Consider the following 21,313-nt stretch of genomic DNA (forward strand, 5'->3'; position numbering starts at 1 on the left):
GGAGGGGTAAAACGGCACCAAAAAAAAAAGTCTCAAGACCTATTGGTGCACAAAATCGAAAGTCAGGACTAAAAGGAAAATAAGTGAAAAACTTAGGACCGACTAATAAAAAAATCTAAATCAAGCATCATTCGCCGAAATAATGGGCCACCAACGGAAAAGTGTAAGCACCAAAACACTTACTTGTCCCTTCCACCCCTATTGGGCCTAGCAAGCAACTGCCCAGTCCATTGACCAAAAATAAAATAAATTAAAATTAAAATTAGAATTCATTACAGGATCACGTTGAACGCAATTGTGAAAGCTCTGTCTCTCGCCTGCACATAACTGAAAACAGAGCCTAAAATTGTTTCCCTCCTGTATATATATACAAACAATACTTCACTTCTCTCTACAAACACCTTTCACCTCTGCACTTCACTTCTCTCTACAAACACCTTTCACCTCTGCACAGAGGTCTCTCTGCTTCGTCACCATAATCCGGCTCGGTAATGCTCCTCTTACTCCACATTTACACACATTTTTTTGAAAATTTTCATCAACTTTTGTTTCCGATGAATGAATCAAGGTTTTCAGTTGCATTTTTCGTTCTTGCCTAGGGTTTCAAGATTTGCATTTACGTTTTCTGTGAATTATATATATATATATATAGCTTTCTCTCTGTATATATCGACACGCACGCTGATTCGTCCAACATCTCTCGTTCTTTCCAATTTCAGAGCAATTGATTTTCTGTTTCTGTTTTTGTGTGATTGATTTTGTTTCTGTGCTTTTCTGTGAATATACATACATATATATATATATGTATGTATGTATATATTTGTTTAATATCTCTCATTCTTTCCAATTTTCAAGCGATTGATTTTATGTTTCTGTTTTCGTGTGATTGATTTTGTTTCTGTGCTTGTCTGTGAATATATATATATATACATACATATATATCGACGAATGGTGATTGGTATATTGTCTCTCGTTGTTTTCAATTTCGAGCGATTGATTTTGAGTTTCTGTTTCTGTTTTTGAGTGATTGATTTTGTGTCCGTGCTTTCCTATGAATATAGATATATATAGCTCTCTCTATATCGACACACATGGTCATTCGATTATATATCTACATATCCAGGTTCTTGCAATTTTTTCTGTAATTGATTTTGTTTTACTTTTCTGTAAATGTTGCGAACAATTGATGCGGTTAGGTTTTAGTAATGACTGCGGTGATTAGCTTCTTCTTTTTTAATTTTTTAATTTTATGAAAAAGATAGGGTCGTGGAAAAGAAAAGAGAGGCAAGGAAACAAAAAAACATGATCATTATTTGTAGATCAATAATGATGTGATATGGATGATCAAACCATATCTAACTGTGGACATATTTTCAAAAAAAAAAAAGAGATACAGACTCGACAATATATATATATATATATTATATTTTTATTTGTTAATGGATTAATATTATTTTTTAATTTTTTTTTTTTAGAATTGGACACTCTTCAAACACTTGGGGGATACACGCGTCCATGAGTTACATACACAAAATTATCTAGGGTACAAAGATAAAACAAAAATAATGTACATCTACAAAAATTAGTATTAAGTTGCATTTTTTATTGTGTTTCAATATTATATATATATACATATATATGACATATAATAAATATATAAAACTATATATTTTGTGTGTTCTCCACATGTTATGTCATGCGTTTTTTTTAAATTGTCGTGTCAGCGTATCCGTGTCCATGCTTCTTAGCTTGTCGTTTATTTAGTTATTTTTTATCGATAATCTATTAATTAAAAAACTAGTTGGTGTGTCTCTTAAAAAAACTAATTAACGTGTCCTTGTTGTGTTGTCGTGTCCGACATTGCTACGGCACATGTTTTAGAGTGTCGGGGCTTCATAGAAACATTCATTGGAGGGTCACCCGGATTGGAACTAGGTCCGGTCATCGGTTCAACCGGCCGGTCTAGTTCGGTTTTTAAAACCTTGGAACCATATTAATGGACTTGGGTTGCTCGAAATTTATTTTAGTCAATTTATCTACTATTAGGCACCTTTTTTCTTGGACTTATTTATACTAATTTTAAATATATATTACATGTTTTGTAAATATAAAATTGCAAATACTGTAAAGCTTATGCTTCAAGACCTTGAGGTTCATGATTGCCTCACCAAGGTTTGAATCTAGAATGCCTTGCCTAAGGCTTTCTTGTTTTAAGCATTGATCCTTAGTAAGGATTCTTAATTTTATGTTGGGTCACAAAAGAGGCAAAGCCAGTGACCTTGCTCCCCTTCTCCATAAGTTTTCATATTTGTTTCTCTCGCTCTCTAAAAATTTGTGTCATTCAGGCTAAACATGTATTAAATGTTACTTTGGCTGACTCAAATACCAAAGAGTGCCCTAAGAAACTTAATATCAAATATATGCATTTCAACTGTGGGCTTTTCTGGGTGATGTTGAGCCTGTGATTGTATTTTGCTTGTTCTTTCTTTTGTAATTCTTCTTAATTGACTTATTATGATATATTGCATTGCTCTTCGAACACTCATTTTATCACCCCTCCCCCCCTTCCCTATAATCAGTTGGATAATTTGTGAATTATCATGAACAAAGTTAATTTTGTTTTTGACTATTTTGTAGACATGAATGTGTGTTACCTTGTTTTCTTTCTTTCAAATATTTTCCTCTTTTCTGATTGTTTTTCCTTTCTAGTTGTTAGATTTTTCTTCTGTTTCTGAAGATTGCATCTGAAGATGGAAGGGGTACGTATACTCATTTTGTTCTAGTTGTTTGACATTCTATGAATTTCTGTTGGACTTATTCTTGAGTTGGTTGTTGAACTTGGCAGTACGCCCTTTTTGACGAATCTGTACAGGGAAGTCAAGCCATTGTTTTGATGGCCATTGACAGGTTGACCAACAAAAAAATGGCATTGAAGAAGATCTTTTTGCCTGATGATGAGATACCTTGCAGTGCTATCCGTGAAGCTTCATTGCTGTTTGATTTACGTCACCAAAATATCGTGAGGTAAGCATGACATTTTTTAACACTCCATGACATAACCCCTTCATAGTAATCATATTAGTACGCACTGCCTAACAACCTTTGCTGTTTTGGGTGATAGGTTGGAGCGTGTTTTCGTCGAAGAAGGGTTTTTGTATATGGTTTTGGAGCACGTTGCTATGGATTTGAGGGTGCACATGTCTTGGCATGATGAAAAATATCCAGCTGTTATCAAAGTGAGAAAGACGCTATTTTTTTATAAATTTGTAGGCTTGCTGACATATTTCTATAATGTTCACCTCTATGATTGCTGTGAAAAATGATCGTTCAATCTGAGGAAAAATTGTGTAAAAAATGAGGCCACATTTCTCATGTCAAAATGATGCTGCAATCTGGGGGGAAGTTGTCCTTATAAAAGGTTGCATGTGAATAAGTTGTAAGATTTTTCCACGTCTGTTCTAATTTGTAAACTTCTCAACATTTTGTCCTAGTATTTGGTTATTTGAAAATTGAGTAAATGAAACAAGAAATTATCTTGTTGAAAGTTTAGTTCAAACCAAGGAAATAGTTTCATTAACATCAATTTATAGAGTTCTGCTGGAATACCATGTCCTAAGTGATTTATATTCTTGTCCCCTTTTTTTATTTTTATTTCCTTAACATGCAACCACTAAATTGTAACTTTTGTTATGCAGAAATTTCTGAAGCAGATTCTTTGTGGGATATCTTACTGCCACTCCAACGGAGTTCTGCACCGCGATCTGAAGCCCGATAATCTCCTAATTGATACACGTTCAAATACGCTGAAGATTGCGGATTTCGGACATGCTAGGGGATTTGTTTCCCCTGACCTGATGCTTACTCCTAAGGTATAAACTTGTACTCATATTGTATTTAAGCACTGTTTACATGGCCAAAGTACACCTCTTCCATGAATAAATTATTGCAAGATGTATCATAATTCTGATTTCTCTTCTTCTAGCTGGTAACCCTTGGTTACCGAGCACCAGAAATTTTAATGAGTTCCAAGCATTACTCTGCTGCTGTTGATATGTGGTCTGTGGGATGTATATTTGCTGAAATGGTAATGAAGGAGCCTTTGTTCAATGGCCTGTCTGAAATTGATGTTCTGCAAGAAATTTTCAGGTTTATAACTTCCATTAATGTTATTTTGTAGCTTACAATTATCTTTTCGATTTGCTTTGTGTGTATTGTTTGGGATTGATTTGTTTTCTACGTGTTTTGGCAATTAAGTTTGTTGGGAACTCCCAACGAGGATAGCTGGCCAGGAGTAACTTCACTACCTGGTTTTCCTCATGACATGATCCAGTCACCTCCTATGGTAAATTATTTTTAGAATTTGGTTGAATTAATTTTATATTGATGTATACATGCACGTGGACATTTTATGAAATATGTTGCTTCCTCTGCAGGATCTTGGTGCTGTTTTGAAAGACCTTGAACCCGCTGGACTTGATCTGCTTTCGGTATGTTGGAGAACCGAGTTTATTAGTTTATACAAGAGAATGGACAAGGAATTTAATTGAATTAGTTTTTAAAAATTAATTAAATTAAAAGTAATAATTGGACACAAATATTCTATTTGATATTTATGGTTTCGTATTGCAATTAAATTTGAGTGTGTTTCAGGGACTTCTATCCTTGGACCCGGAGAGGAGGACTACAGCAGAAGCTGCCCTAGGGCACGAGTTCTTGAGTACAACTACGGTTGATTTGGTGGATGCTTTTGGTGCACTCAACTTTGCACTTGGATAGAACTCTTTTGGATGAAACTCTTTGGATTGTTGGATGAAACTCTTTTGGATTATATTGATGATTACCAACTTTATGTTACAAAGGAAAGGCAAAAACATGTTTAAAATGATGAAAAACAACAGAGATTTAGATGTTTTGAGTTCCCATTGCTTCTTGGTTTACAGCAGAAGTAGGTGCCCAATATTACTGACTATTTGGGTACACTTGGCTTGATTTGGATAATTGTTTTGTAACCAACTTTGCACTTGACTTGACTTTATCATTAGTTTGTTGCATGGATGAAACTTTTTGGATTTTGTTGGATTGATTTGATCATTCTGGAAAGCCTATTACAGACTTTATGTTCAAAATGTTCAATTCTTTTTTCCTGGCATAGTGTCACACACCGGCTGCACGGAAGCCTTACCTTGACACATAGCTACCCCATCCTAGACTTTGATCTGCCATGATATTTTTCTTTCCTCTTTCCTTTCAGACTTCCAGTATGTTGCATGATATCATTCCTTGTGCCTCAGCGAGCCTATTTGATTGGAGGTCTTGAATTGTGATTGCATGCTGATACCTCCAAACCCAACTGCAGAAACATAGAATTTTAAGACAGAATTTGACAATATATTTGTGCCTTTGCAAGCTGATTTGTGGATTGTGTGGATATGACTGCATATTCCAACTGTGGATATTTCTGAAAGAAGCCCCAACCCATGGTCTATGTGAACTACAGTCTTGGGGTACCTAGGAATGGATCCTTAAAAATCCAATCACTGAATTATGCAAGAAACTAACTAGTTGATCTTTCCTTATTTATTTTTTTCTTTTTCTTTTTTGTTTTAGTTAAAGATTTCATTTAGCAAAAACAAACATCAATTGAATTTTGGATTGATTTCCTATTTTTCCCCATTTATGCGTATTGATCACAGGTTGTGATAATTTTTAGCTTTATTATTTGCATTGACTTCCAATTCTTTGTGTATGTGGCTGATGATCCAAATGAGGAAATTTTAAGTTTTTGTTATTTGAAGAATTGCAAGTTTTTGCTTCACTCGTACTCATGCTTTTGATTTATGACCTGTTAGCTAGTGGACTGTATGCTCAGGTTTGCTGCAAGTGAATGCAGCATGTAGTGATGATTTCTAGACCATTTTGTTTCTTATGATGGGTTGCAGCAGTAGTGTTATTTAGTAACAATTGTGGTGGTTGCAATTAGTTTTTCTCTATTTTAAAAATAGCATGCTCTGTTTTATTAAATGAATGTACCAAAGCAAGGAGCATTACATGTCATGTTTGTAGCTACAGCACATATTTCTTTGACTATATACGTTACTACTTGACTAGTTTTGGATGATGTCAGTGCATTTTTGTTAACATGGAGTTTGGGTTATTTTTTCTTGATGCTTGGAATTCAATCATGCAAAGTGGTACGTTGACAAAAATGAGAAAGAAAAAAAAAAAAGTTGAAGGCAAGAGCAAACAATGTAGGTGGACAAAATCAATGGATGGAGTGAATATTGTTTGACGTTCTTGCAGATGAGGTGAAAAATGAAAAAAAAATAAAAATAAAAAAAATAAAGGGACCTAATTACACTTTTAGGATGAGTTCATTCACTCGAGGGTCAAAAGTCATATTAGAGAAATATGAAGTGCAATGCTCAGCAGATCACGTCCAACATCATCTTAGAATAGTAAAAACTGCATGAATTGTTATAAGATCAACTTCGAGGTAGAAGCAGATTTGGATGGGATAACAATAAGAAGATAGTAACAGCGAGCTCAAAAGCCAACTTAGAATATGTTCAGTGTGATTGTTAGATCACTATTATTTGAATCTATATTTTTTTTTAGCTTTTATTCTTTTTTATATAACTTCTATTATTTGAAAACTTACATGTCCATCTCATACGAAATATATTAACAAGAAAATTAAGATGTGCGGTGAGATGGCTACAGTGGTTGGCAAGGATTAGGCAAAGAGGGAATTTTGCAAAATCAATTGTTGATATAAATTTGGACTCTAGACTAGAGTATGAAAGAGTACATTTGAATGATGACATTGAAGAAGCATATCAAAATACAAATATGTTGAAAACAATTTTGCATCCTCAATTATTACTTCATCCTAGTCAAGACAATATCACAAGCGAAGCCGTGACGCTAATGATGAGTCAAATATCTCAACAATTTAAGAAAAACTTTAGACAAGTAGTTGATGCAATTAGTAGGCATAAAAATAACGAAGATAGAAAGTTTTGATGAGGTTTTTCTTTGCTTAGCTTTCGATTATTTAGTAAAACATGAAATGCTAGGTAAGGCATTATGGCCAAGAGCAATAACCTCCGAAGTATTTGGCTTGAAATTTTTGATAAAAAAAAAAATGAGCTATATCAACTTAAGGGGGGTGTGGAGTGAATACTCTATTTAGCTGAATCCATTTAGATTGGAGTATTTGTAAGATGTTGAGGCTTGGTGATTCTTGTTGCTTCTAGTATGTTCTTATCACTAAAATATTATTATTCTAAAATCAGTGGAATGTTATTTTCAAATTTATGAAAATTATTTGGGTAAAACATTTTACCTCAAAACAAACAGTCTTACTGAAAAAATAGTCTGGCCATTTTATTTTTAAAAAAACACCAAAAATCATTCTCAACATTTTTTTTGCACAAATATGAAAACACTAAAAATGAATAAAAAAAAATAAAAAGAATTAAATGTAAGTAGTACACCATGCTGCTTGGGTTGGATCCACCCGAGTTGTTCAAAATCCAACAAATTGTTCTTTCCCCCCTTTAAAAGTGGAAATAAAATTTATCAAACTAGACTTGAGTTGAGATTGCTCAAGTTGCATCCCTAACTGTGAGATGACAATATTAGTAAAAACATTTTAACCAATAAATTACATCCACATATTCATGTCTACACTAATAAATAGTTAAACTAAAATTTTAAAGAAAAACTATAAATTATGTTTTACAAAACATGGATTCTAGCTAAATAGTTTTTGTAGCATAAATATATGTCATAAGAAAAGTAGTTCTGTATGTGAATTGACTTTTTCTTTTTGGAGCAAATCATAGGTACATGCGTTCTTTCTTTGCCATTCAAACCATGGGCACTGGGAGCTCGTCCACTTTCCACCTCCATGGTACAATCTCTTTTGGGTGCTCAGAATCATTCGCTCAAGTGAGACAGCATTCTTAAGCAAATAAATAGAAGCTCCATCTCATTCGATCTCCCCAAGAAAACATGTCCTTCGGTTCACAGTGTACATGTTTTGAGAACTGCTGCTCTATTCTTCGACCTCTGGATCTCCCAGTGTGTAACTGCCACCAACCAAAAATATATTTATGTTCTTTTATGATAAATAACCTAACCTATCACTTAACGAAACTTCATTATGTCATACCGAGTGTCTAGAACAAAGACACATACCACAACCAAAAATACAAAGCCATAAGAACACGCAAAAACTTCAAAATATAAATATATATATATATATATATATATAGGCCTTACAATCTGCAAAATAAATCTCAACACAACTCCCCAATATGAACCCAAAAACCATTCACCATGAAAAACAATAACGTGATGCAGACCATGAGCCACAAAATCACTTAACTGTCTAGCCTTTTTGAAATCTTTGTTACAGCTCCCAGAGATATCTTAATTGATGACATTTTCTCATAAACATTTTGAAAATCAGACACAAGCAAGGAACAAAACTTTGTTTTCTTTCTATCAAGTGGTTGAAATGGCTCCTTTTCCTAGAAAACCAACACAAAAAACTAGTGCAATACCGAAATTCCTGGGTTTCCATTGATAGGCAATGAAACAATGAGTCCTTTCACCACCTACTATGACTATCCAACAATAATTATTTCTATTTGCCGCTTTTTGTTAATAGAAAGACATTTAAAAACAAAGAAAATTCTTAAATTTATCAAGAAGTAGGACATGAGAGAGAGGAGAAGATAAACAAGCATGTTTAATCACTTAAAATTCTTTCTTTGTTACAACTATGCAATCCTGAAGTATGCACCTTCTTATAAATCCAGATTGCATAACAATTCTTGGATAGCATTTACTTCAGGATTGAATAGTTGTGCCCTTTATGTAAAGATATGCACAAACCTCGACAGGTTTTAGTTTGTGTTTCTAAATATTTCCATACGTTTCCAAATTCGATTCTCATTTTGTCTGTTGCTTCCAAAACATGTCCATGCTAACCAAAACAACACGCCAAAACAAAATTTGATCATTGGCCATAATTTTGCATAAAAGAAATGCTAATTGAATTCAAGCTCAAGGTTCAACTGTAGCATCTGTTTACTTTAGTTCTAGCATGCATAATTAGTGGGTTAAATGGTAGACCACATCAAACCAAATGGTCAAATACCAGCGGTAATTGGAACTTTCAATGCAAACTCAGCAACACTACAAAAAATGTTGTTATCATTCACATTGACATACAAAGATAAGCACAATTTTCAATTGTACATATCTACCAGACTGCAAAACAATGGTTGTTATACCATAAATTGACATCTCTAGGGGGTCGCAATGGGTCAGGTTTGCAATGGGGTGCCATTGTGTCAACCAGCCCTAAGATAAAGCCCCCTCCCCAAACCAACTCGCACTTGTGTTAGGACATGGGTTCTAAACCAAATTTAATCGTGGCAGGGTAGATATTCCACCAAGTTTAGAAAGTCTGAAAATGATTTTAAAATGAGTGAAATCATACATTTCTCAAAGTGTCAAAATTGTAATGTTTCAACCCTCTTGCCTTAATTAAATAAAAATTTAACTACTAAGCCAGTTAAAGCAAAATTTTGAGAAAGCCTTTCTTCCATAAAATGTGGGGATGTATTTTTTAAGCAGGACCAAGTGGGTTCAAGGTCGGATGATGCAGCATGACCTCTGATAGAGATACCACGTGGCGAAACACGAACCGCACAGGTGAGGGCAGTGGTCAAAGCCTAGTCAAAATATGATACCAAGGATGTGTAATCTTAGTGTGAGAAGGAACCAACTAATTGGATAAGGAAATGTTACCTTGAGAAGTAGAACCTAATCTACGTAGGAAGGTGTCCTTGCTAGGCAAGTGTATTCCTAGATGGAAAAGAAAATTTGTAAAAGTGGAATGACACTCCTATATAAAGGCTACACCCCCAAGCGTTGAGGTTTGAGTATCTAGTTAAGAGCATTAGAGCATTCTTGAGCATTTTGGTGTTCTTCGAGGAGTTGTTGACTTGAGCATCGAAGTGTCCTCTGGCCGACGAAAAGATTGAACGAGTGCTTACCTAAATTTTGCAGATGTAGAGTTCAGGAGTATTAATTCACACCATCAACCATGTGGTCCAATTTTTACCCACAATTTGGCGCTATTTGTGAAAAACGAGGACAAGATGTACCAAAGCTCAACACGAAGGCATAGGCGAAGAGGACGCAAAGGACAATAGAATCGGTCACAACGTGGAACAAATTCACAAGTGAAGGCCAATGGGGCTAAGAATGGAAAGTAGCTATCACAGATGCAAGAAGTGCCACACCACAACCATGCCCTCGAGGCCCTCACTGGATAGGTGGTGAAGCTCGAGAAGATAAGTCTCCATGCTCAAGAAAAGCAAAGCTCATCCGAGCAAAACTCACCCGAAGAATACCCAAGATTGCCATATCTAAGGTCAAGTTCACTGAAACCCATTGTAAAAAGAGAAAAGTCGCAGCATGAGAGCAATGAGAATATATTGTAACGACGATTGCCGAAGTTCGAGCATATAGGCTCAATAATTTGGAAGGCAATTGTTTGTGTAAATTGTTGTCTTGGGGCAAGGCCCCGAAGTAATGGCATTCTCAGTCGAGAAAGGTGAGGAGAAAAAGCCCAGTTCGGGAAAGAACACATGTTTGGGTGCACTTCCAAGGCTCAATTGGTGTGAGCGCAGGTTGTGGTCAACTTGAATGTATTAAAGTAATGTCCCTTGCAAAGGCAAGAAGCTGATAAAAAGCTTAGTCGAGGTTAGTAGGACCACAAACAAGGTTCACTCAAGGTATCCATAATAGCTTTTAGAGTGAAGTACTAAGTAACTTGAGGTCTGGGACACAGCCGACAACAATGCTCACAGTGGTGGGCATACAGTAATCCAGCCGGGGTGATATGCTCTCACGTTAGTGGGCTAAGTTGAAGTTAGTATACGAAAAGGGGGAAGGGAAAAAAAAAAAAAAAAAGCCACAGTGGTGTCCTCGTGGTTGATGGCAACCTCTGAGTCGCCACAATCTAATTAGAAAAGTATCTCGGATAGGGAATACTTGTTGGGCAAGTGTATTCCTAAATGGAAAAGGAAACATTTAGAAGCAGGATGGCATTCCTATATAAAGGCTACACCTCCAAGGGTCAAAGGTATGAGGTTTTTGGTTATGATCATTAGAGCATTGTTGACCATTTTGGTTGAGCAGCAGAGTGCCCTCTGGTCAACAACACAATCAGTCAGGAACTAACCTCGATTTTGAGGTGCAGAACTTAGGAGTACTCATTCACGTTAGCAAGCTCATTTCTCAAACCTCAGGAAGCAATTTTTCCTTCATCAACCATGTGGTCTATTCTTTTACCCACACATCAAGGATTCCCTCAACTTCATTCCAATTTCAATTTGGGACTTCAGGTCACCTACTGTAGTCTTCTCCCTACAAGAACATGGTACATAGTATTTGCTCCAATTTACATGAACATAACACAAACACAATCTCAAATCAGAGGTGCATCACACCAACAAATTTATAATACTCAAATATTGTGAATCTGAGGGAATCTTCATGGCGTGACATACACCTAAGGGCAAAGGCGACTCAAACTTATTTGAGACCCCCAAGGTGAAAAATCTAATTGGGGCCCTTCATAAATTTTTGTACAGTTTTTTTTATTTTTTAATACTAGTTTTTATTTTCTAATACAATAATTTTTTATTTAAAAGTCATAGCAATATCTCTAACCTTCATAATCAAAATAATTTTTAGAAGCAAGTCTTTTTGTCTTGAATGAGATAACGAAAAAAGTGTAAATGTGATGATGAGACTCTTTTTGAATCCAATGAGAGGTTTTGGTCAATATGCAATATGCAACCCCCATATTGTCTCCATTAAATATACTAACAAAATACAATGATGAAACTAATTTTGTTGTTTAAATGCCAAAAGTGCCCTTGATATCATTGTAACCAAACACACCCATCTCATAACTTCACACCACAATCAAACACCCAATACCCCCTCTGGCCCCACTGCCTCTTCCCTCTCCATTACTCTTCCCCTCTAAACTGCGACTACCCAACCTCATAAATCTCTTCTTCCTTTTTTTTCCCTCTAACATGCATTGAATCTTTCTCCTCTCTCTCAAATGCATTTTCTCTCTCTCAAATTGTTCTCATGGATTCAACATCAAATTACTTATATATACATGTATATTGCTACTCTATATATAACTATATTTACACTTACATTTACATATAGATAGATTAGCACAGATGCATAGCACTGCTGCTTTTGATTCAATTAACAGAAAAGTTTCTTTGCGAAATTCACAATAGCTCTGGTGCAAAGTTACAATCACCGCAACCATTGCAATTCCCAGTTCCCACAACCTTCTCTGCGAAATCCTAGCACCGCCACCACCCCAACGCTTACCTATCACTATATCACCATCACAAATGCCACTGTAACAACAAATAAACCACCCATTCACCAAACCCAATATCCATTCTTCTTCACCGATCACTCATGCCTCAATAATAAAAGGCCTATCATGGTTTTAATAAATAGAACAATAATCCATAAGGAGAGATATAGAGAGAGGGAAAAGAGGGTTTGTATATGTACATGTGTGGTGGTCACAACGGTGGGAGGCTAGAGCTTGCAGTGTATAAAATCCAATTCACACATCAACCGTGGCTTGCGGTGGTGGTGCACCACATCCAATTTTCGCCAACTATAGGAAGTGGTAGTGGTGGGTTGTTGATAGCAATGGGTTGTGATTTTGTGGCGAAATAACTTGATTATGGCAGTGGAGATAGGTGTTAGGGTGCTCGCTGTGCTGGGTGTGGTGGTGGAGAGGGGACAGACAAGAAGAGGAAGGGATTGGTAGAGAGACAGTGATTATGGTTGTCGATAGACAATGGTTGTGACAATGGAGGAAAATGAAGAGGGGTTGTGTTGGAGAGGTGGTTGCAACTGTGAGAGCGAGAAAAGAGAAAAGGAAACACAGAGACGAAGGAAGAAGAAGATGATGATGTTTGGATGTGTGGGTAGGATGTTTAAGTTAGGTTAACTAGCAGGGGTAAATGTGTAAAATCACAACCATTGTCAATAATTGTTTCTTGACAACTCTGACAAGGAGGCCGTGTAATTTCAAAAACTACAAAAGAGGTCCATGTAATTGTTAGAAACCTTAAGGGAGGTCTATGTAATTAGCCCAAAAAAGAAATTAACGTTGGCTTCAAAACCAAAATTTTCATGTGGCGAACATTTTCTAGAATTTCTGTTAGATTCAAACCCATAACTTATAATAGAACTAGAATCAATATTTTGTTTCTTACATTTATGCCCAGTAGACAAGGAGTTGGCAAGTCCATTAGCCCTGAATACATAACGAATGGTATAACAGTGGCTGACTACATCCACCCAAGCCGCACTCGAATGTATGCCCAATGGACAAGGAGTTGGATTGTTTATTGGCCTTACATGACTGTTTGGAGATTAAGATGGATTTATCCTACAAACCTATCAGTTCTCATTGCTACCTTTTTCCTAGACCTACTTTCTTTGACAAAAACCAACATAAAGTAAATCTCTCAAACAAGTGCCTGCTCTCAGCTCTCTCTTTTTTTTTTACTAGTTTCAATTTATTATCAGCATATCTCATTTCTTAATGTATTTTCTCACCTTTAGGCACAAGTAAGTGGATCCCATGTGCATTTATTAACGTGGGTCCCATTGCATTCTGTCTAAGAGTGAGAAAATAGGATAAAAAATGAGATTATGTACAGCATTACTCTTAAAAAAACACCTTAGCAATTGTAAAAGTGAATGCAAACTCCTACTTGGGTGACGTTTCTTACTAAGACACGGGATTCTGCGCTCCCAAGTAAGAAACCTATAAGAAACTCACTCCCATCGAGGAAAAAAATCTCTCCCATCTAAAGATAGAACCTCTCAAGCATACAAATCTTTAAAAATAAAAAATAAAAATAAATAAAAAAAACGCTAAATCTTATTCTAGCACTTCCTATTTACATAATATTTATTTATACTTAACAAAGACAATTTATAGTAGACATCAATCTCCAATAATAATTCATATTTTAACAAATATATTACAACTAAACAAAAAACATAATTATTAGAATATATTTATATATTTAATATATACACGCTCCCATAGGCGCTCCCAACCTCAGAAACTTTTATATGCCCTTGCTCCCGCTCCTGTCCCCACCACCACTTCTTGCAACTATAAGATGCACACACATGCACAAATGCACACAAGGGAGGGAAGTGAGTTGTTTGAAGTGATACATAGATATGAAAAGTTAAATGGCTAATAAAGACCTACAAGGAACAAAATGGATTTCCAAAGTGAAGACTAACAAAAAAATCTAAAATAAGAACAAAAAATTTGATATATTGATGAAAATGCCTACAAAATCAGTTTTTCCCTTTCCTATTTGAAGTACAATCTTTGAATTCACTATGCAAAAACACATATATAGTACCACTGTGTTAAATCATCACCGGAGACAGATACGCAAGACCCTAAGGTATTATTTGTCCTTGACCTCGGACTGCATTTAATTTGGATGTCAAATTTGCATTGTTTTTTAAAATAATACATTGGTAATAAGGATATATTTTCTATACTTGCATGATTGTACAGGTCATTTTAAACATGAAAGTGTTCTCAAACTCTCTTAATAAGATGTTCTTACTGCTACCTATTAAACATAAAAGTTATTTTTGTGGTTTTTATGACAATATATCAGTCTTGATAATGAAAGAGTTCCCAGATGATCCAACTAAAATTATGGCAAAGACTAGGTATGTTATCTGAGAAACATTAGCATGGACCCTCTATTTCCATTAAAAAAAATAATAGCAAATAGTGCATCACCAAAATACAGTAAAGACTAGATAATTTAACTGAGAAGCACTATCATGGACCTTCTATTCCCCTCAAAAATAATAATAATAATAAATAGTGCATCTCTGACTATAAATGGTCAGACATTTTGATCAAGTTAACCAGACCATATTATAATACATTCCCTATATGTCTCATTAAAAAGCACTATTTGGTCAAACAGCAATCCCAAAGTGTGTATTTCAATGTTTCATGAAAGCATATACGATTTATACTTTACTACCTTTGAAATGACCAACAGTAGGGAGATAATTTCCGGAGCACAAGCATAGTTTTAGCCTGTGGGGATTGGGACATCTTATTAAAGTCTATGGTGCCCGGCTGGGAATTAGTGAAGCTTTGGGATTATAAGAGCAGAAAATTAAGGTTTCACTTTCAGTTGTTCAATTATTTCTAAAGATTTGATTAAAAGAGAAACACCGATTCAGGGCTTCCTTATTGTTGTTAAGGCTGCTTGTATTTGGTAGCCATCTTAGTTTCTCTCAATTCTATTCAATTCCCTCTGCTATTTTTTTGTCTCTCTGTCAAGTAAATCAGTGAGAGAATTAGGGTTTAACTTTTGGTTTTGCAGTTGTTTCTAGAAATTTGAATAAAGGAGAAACAGCAATTCAGGGCTTTGTCAATTTGTTACTGCTTTCTTTGGTAGCCATATATCACTTTACCTCAAATCTCTGCAATTTCCTCTGATATTTTGTCTCTTTCCCTCAAGTAAATTGGCTTGGTATCAAAGTTTAGAAGCCCTAGACACTGCTCTATCATTATATGGGGGGAAGAGAACAGCCAATTAGAAGCATAGAAATGGGCTTTTGGTAGATTCAACCCATCCATCACTAGGGGCGAAGACACTCCTACAGTTAGTAGGGGTAATTGCCGGTCTCCATGGAAATTGATAGGTGCCTAAATGTACACATTTAGACCCCCTAAACTACGCTTGTTAAGTCCATAATTGTTATTATTTCCTTATTCTAATGGATTTGTGTGTTGTGTAGGTTATTTGGGCTCTTGTGATGAAAATGAGAAGAAATGGTAATATTGAAGGACCACAAGGTGAGGCCAAGCAAAGTAAGATGGAAAGAGCTCAATGTTGAGGTGAGCCTAGGCTCAAGTTGTAGTGTGTCCAGGCGCACAAGAAGCTGAGTACTGTCCGAGTGAGCCTGGGCGCAAGCCGTGGTGAGCTCGGGCACAAATGAGTGAAGCTACTGTCCGAGTGAGCCCGGGCGCAGGTCGCAGTGAGCCTGGGCGCACGACGCATAGGAAGTCCGAAAAATATAATTCTCATGCTTGTTTTGAGCCCAATTCAACCCTAATTAAGAGGGAACTACAAAATGATGACTTGGGCTTAAAAAAATGGGGTTCTTCGCATATTGAAAGACGACACAATAGGCAAGAGGGAGGCAACCCAAGGTTCCAAGGATGGAGTTCTCCACATCCATGGCATTCTTCACCTTCTCCATGGGCAACTAATCTTCTTCCTTGGGGTGTAGATGAAACCCTAGCCAAGTAACCTTATTCTGTGTATTTTCTTTTGGGATTGATTATCAATACAATGATTGTATAACTTTGAGACAATTTTCTACTCAATTGAATTTATTCTTCCAATTTTGTCTGATGTATTTAATTTCTGTGATTTTAAATACATAGTTATACAATAGTAATCTTTATGCATGTATTTAAGAGTTGCGATAATTCATGCCTAGAGAATACAAGATGTGCTACAATCCTAGTTTAGTGTAGACGTTTCGTGCCAATCTAAGATGAGTTATACCTGATTCTTAAATTCATGAACCTCTTGAAGACACCGTTATGGCTAGTAGCCACGACAGGTCACTATTGTATTGAGCAATCAATTCCCAAAATTGATAAAATTATTATGGTTATGAAGCTAGAGGTGGATTCGAATCCCCAAGTCTTTTTATATTGCATTACCCATTTAACTTTTATTTTTAATTAGTTTTCATCTTTCACTTCATAAAACCTCATTCTCTCGAATTAATTTTAAAAAAAAGATTTCCAAGATTTAAAACAACTCAGCCTTTTGTCCCTGAGGATCAACAGTTGGACTTGAACTGATATTCTATTTGAATTGGGGTTTAAGATCGGTTCAATATTTTATTATTTATTTATGGTGTGCAAAACGACCCATCAGAAATCTATCTCCCAGTTGCTTCCACTTGTATCCAAATTTCTTTCTCTGAAAGTGGGTAATGGAGAGTGTGCCCAATTCAGGAAGGATGTTTGGGTAGGTAATTCCTCTTTTGATGGGACATTTCACATTTATTTCGTGTGGCTCGTCCTCATAATGCTTCCATCGCTTCTTTAGTTTGCTCTAGTTTGGCACTAATTTCATGTAATTTCAATTTCATAAGAAATCTTAATGATCGGGAAATTGTTGAGTTGGCATCATTGTTGTCCTTACTTCATGAAGTCTCGTTGTCTCCAAATGTGTCTAATAAGCAGGTTTGGTCAATTCACTCCTCTAGTGACTTTTTAAGCAAATCTTTCTTTGACAAAATCAGCAATAAACCCAAGGTTCCTCCTACTCACAAAAGAATCTAGAAAGCAGCAGTGCCTCTTAAAGTGAAGATTTTTATGTGGTCTTTGGCTCATGGTAGAATCATGACTAATGATACCTTTCAAAAAAGGAGGCTTAATCGCTATCTTTGTCCTCAATGGTGTATCATGAGTAGGCAAAGTGGGGAATCCTTTGAGCATTTGTTCTTGCACGGTCACATGGCCTTGGATCTTTGGCACCAACTCTTTTGTTTGGTTGATACTTTGGGTTGTACCAGGCACTTGTGTTCAACAGATTTTAACTGATTTTCTTGGATTTCGAGGTAAAAAAAGTGCAAAAGTGTTGTGATTTTATAGTATTTTCAATCTTTTGGGTCATTTGGTTTGAAAGGAACACAAGGATCTTTGAGAACAAGTTTGAAGACACGGAGTCATTGTGGGATAGAGTGTGTTACTCGGCTTCATTCTGGGCTTCCATTTTGCCAGTGTTTAAAGGGATTCCACGTTTATTGATATCGAGGGATTGCACATCTATTTGTGATGTATAGTCTGTTTATCTTTGGTTAGGCTTCTTATTGTGTATATTCATTTTGAGAGGACTCTTTGTCCTCATTATGTACTTCTTATTAATCTATAAAATTTTCCTTATGTTGATTCAAAAAAAATTAAAATAATTAAAAAAAAAATGAGAGAACAAAGATATGGAAAGGCAAGGCTAGGATTTCAGTAATGAGACTTTACACCGTAATTGATATTTACATTATCACTACAATACATATGACCAAAATACCCTTATTGACTAAAACAATATAAAAAACTCCAACAATTTTAATGTAAATATTTTTGATAAACTCAACACAACTAACTCCAAAATATCACAAATAATATCTTTTTAATGTTTGACTAGTCAAAATCACCAAATCTAAAATAGCTAATTTGATTGTTAGCTTTAAATTTCGGGGATTTACTCACTATTTTATTTTAGCTAAAAAATAAAAATAGCTAGTTCGATGGAGATGCTCTCAATAATGTTGAACATAAGCATGCCACTGAACAAAACACTTTTTTCGCAATCAACAGAAAACAAGCCTATATGAGAGGAAGATGATTTCCACTTTTAAAAGGTTTCTGGACTAAAGTATTACCAATGCCACCACACTACCACCACCTCCATTGCTGCCACCACCATCACCCTCCCCTCAACACCAACACCCACACCACCACCACCACCACTACCTCCACCCCACCACCACCAACCCACAACCACTAATACAATTATTAGTACATTAGGGAGACATTTTTTCTGAAAAATGTTTTTCGTCAAAAATGTTTTCCACTGAAAAATGTTTTTTGTTTAAACAAACGGAGCACAAGTTACAGTAAAAATACAAGTACAAAGGCCCATATTTGTTGCATTTTACTAGGATAAATGAGCCAATAAGGAAATGAACAATATACAAAAGGTAACATGATTTATAGGAAATTGCTAAAAAAATGTGAAAATATCATTGCAATTGTAGGAATTTGTATTTAATTCACTACAACATAACAATATCAAATTTTATCCTCGTAAGAATGATTCTGATGACTCGCCGACAAATGGAGCTTCCGCAGAAGAGGAGAAGCATTTAAGAGCGAAGTAAGAGAGAGAGGGTTAAGGTCTGATGATACCATAGCAAACAACTCCAATTGTTTGAGAGAGTTGAATCTAGTAATCCTTGCAGGTATTGGGAGGACCTGAAGAGAAAAGAAGAAAAAAGTTTTATATTGAAAAATATCCCATTTTCATACACAAAATGAAAAAGTACACAATAAAGAGTAATAATTCTTTCATTTTTTCCTCACCTCATCTGTTGTCAAAACTAGTGATAGGGTTTGAAGCAAGGAAGATCATTTGCAATGCCATTGAACATATATTGTGTGCCCCTCTCATGCAACCATGAACCTGATATGCACTTTTTCCAGCCGAGGAACGTCAAGAAAACAGAACTTTTTCACTTTACCCGTATATTCAAATGTGGTAAGACAAATAGAAGAAATCTCAATCTTCTCTACTCCATAGCATTCGTGCACAATCAAAATCTTCAAATGTAGGGATGGACCATGAATGCATAAAGTTTCAGGTAGAATACTGTTCTTTAGCCTCAACCATTCAAAGTTTAAACAACTAGAAAGGATACTGTTAGCACAACTTTGATTTAGAGGCACATGTTCTAAATCAAGGGATTTTAGGGAGATTAGGGGTAGGCCTTAGGTTGCATGATTTTAGGCACAAATACTTTAATTGAGATGAATCACCTTGAGGACGAAGCTGACAGGGAAAATCAAGATCAAACTTTTCAGTTTTCATTATAATTGCAAATCTAATCTACCTGTCAACGTTACCAGCGTACTCGTTACCAAGACAAAAACAGATCCTGAGAGAGTCTAGCTTGTATGTCTCCAAAAATTGATCAACTCCAGTTACAAACTTACTCTTTGAGTACCTTGCTTTGTGGTTGATTCCGAGCACGGTATGAAGATCAAAATCACGATTCAACATGAATGGACAGATATGTCTCCATCTTCCAGACACTATCCTTGCCTTGACAGAATCTCTAATACTCAAAAACGAGAGAATGAAAGAGAGAATGTCGTCTGGCATTTCAGTAAGAAGATCAATGCGTTTGAGGTCATTGCCCTAACATATTTCAACCAACGCACATGAATATTAGCAAAATAGTGTGCCTATTAGCCCCCATAATTTATTTTGACCCCTTTGGTTTAAATTTTTTTTTTTTTATTACAATGATAATCTTAAATAAAATTAATAAAAATCATATCATTAATTTTAGGACACGCTACACATTCATTACATCATTAATTAGGATTTATGAGAGTACATACTTCCATCACCACTCATCAATCTTTTCCAAATTTCACCTTCAACACCTACACACCCTCAAAACCTTGAAAACCCATTGACAGCAATATTTAAACAGTAACAATAGCAACCATTTGACTACCTATGCTTCTCTAGCAATGACAGTGAGTGAAATTTTTTTGGTAACCACAACTTCATAAGACAAGAGAAATACAACAATAAAATATTATAAGGAGATTAATAACTTTGATATTGTTCTTGACCCAGAGGAGATTAGCATTGTAAGGGTAAGCTTTTGAAAAAACGGCAAAAAAAAAAATGTGTTCGTTATATTTTTTTGGATTGAACTCCCGAACATATGATTGAGATTCAGGAACACATGTCCAAACATTATTTATTTGTTCAAAAAGGCATTCCTAAACAAATAAGTAATGCCTGGGAATGCAAATCCGAACATGAAAAATTCTTAACAAATTGAACGGTCAAAATTGTTAACGTTTACAGAAGTTTTCATTTTTTCAAGTTCGGAAATACAGACCTAAACATTACGTATTTGTTCAGAAAAGGCATTTTCGAACAAATAAACAATGTTCGGAAATGCAAGTCTGAACACGAAAATTTGTTAACATGGTCAAAATTGTAAATGCCTATAGAAGTTTTCATTTTTTCAAATTCGAGAATACAGGCCCGAACATAGAAATTTCTTGATACATTGAATGGTCAAATCTTTTAACACTTGCAGAAGTTATCAGAAATAACCCAAATCCATTATCAAGTTCAAAAATTATTAATTTATCGCGTCATTTTAATAATATTTATGCGTAGTTCTCTATTGAACTCACAATTTTATAATATATATCAACAAAACTAACCAAACCAATTATTATATTTTTTTCCCCCTGCAAGAGAATAAATTATTACAAGAAAACTAATAAATTATGTATATATATAAAGAAACCCTACCAACTATGACAGTACTAGAT

The 21,313-nt window shown here is 35.3% G+C and overlaps 1 protein-coding gene and 1 non-coding gene across 5 annotated transcripts; one reads left to right on the forward strand and one right to left on the reverse strand.

The window, feature by feature from the left end:
- Positions 1 to 212: 212 nt before the first annotated feature.
- LOC114257899 (cell division control protein 2 homolog) lies at positions 213 to 5,060 on the forward strand. Of its 4 annotated transcripts, none has more exons than XM_028197718.2 (9): positions 213 to 488; positions 2,710 to 2,759; positions 2,846 to 3,024; positions 3,122 to 3,236; positions 3,696 to 3,869; positions 3,983 to 4,146; positions 4,255 to 4,342; positions 4,434 to 4,487; positions 4,651 to 5,060. In XM_028197718.2, exons 2-9 carry the CDS (start codon positions 2,751 to 2,753, stop codon positions 4,774 to 4,776), a joined length of 909 nt encoding a protein of 302 aa, XP_028053519.1. In that variant the 5' UTR covers positions 213 to 488; positions 2,710 to 2,750; the 3' UTR covers positions 4,777 to 5,060. The 4 variants fall into 4 exon arrangements, with proteins under 4 accessions (XP_028053519.1, XP_028053521.1, XP_028053523.1 ...); XM_028197720.2 differs by having other exon boundaries at positions 265 to 488; positions 2,717 to 2,759; XM_028197722.2 differs by having other exon boundaries at positions 275 to 488; positions 2,873 to 3,024.
- A 2,517-nt stretch (positions 5,061 to 7,577) lies between these two features.
- On the reverse strand, positions 7,578 to 20,207 carry LOC114257841 (uncharacterized). Its single transcript, XR_003627738.2, has 3 exons — positions 19,313 to 20,207; positions 19,139 to 19,204; positions 7,578 to 8,093 (listed from the first exon to the last, which is right to left on the reverse strand). It is a non-coding gene; the product is annotated as an uncharacterized LOC114257841 (transcript).
- Positions 20,208 to 21,313: the final 1,106 nt, after the last annotated feature.

Source organism: Camellia sinensis, chromosome 13 (genome assembly GCF_055761805.1).
Source record: "Camellia sinensis isolate YWXY chromosome 13, ASM5576180v1, whole genome shotgun sequence".
In the NCBI taxonomy this organism is placed as follows: domain Eukaryota; kingdom Viridiplantae; phylum Streptophyta; class Magnoliopsida; order Ericales; family Theaceae; genus Camellia; species Camellia sinensis.

Coding starts and splice junctions, on each gene's coding strand:
- LOC114257899 (XM_028197718.2), top strand. Junction 3,025..3,121: donor CGTCACCAAAATATCGTGAG/GTAAGCATGACA, acceptor TTTGGGTGATAG/GTTGGAGCGTGTTTTCGTCG. Junction 4,147..4,254: donor GTTCTGCAAGAAATTTTCAG/GTTTATAACTTC, acceptor TTGGCAATTAAG/TTTGTTGGGAACTCCCAACG.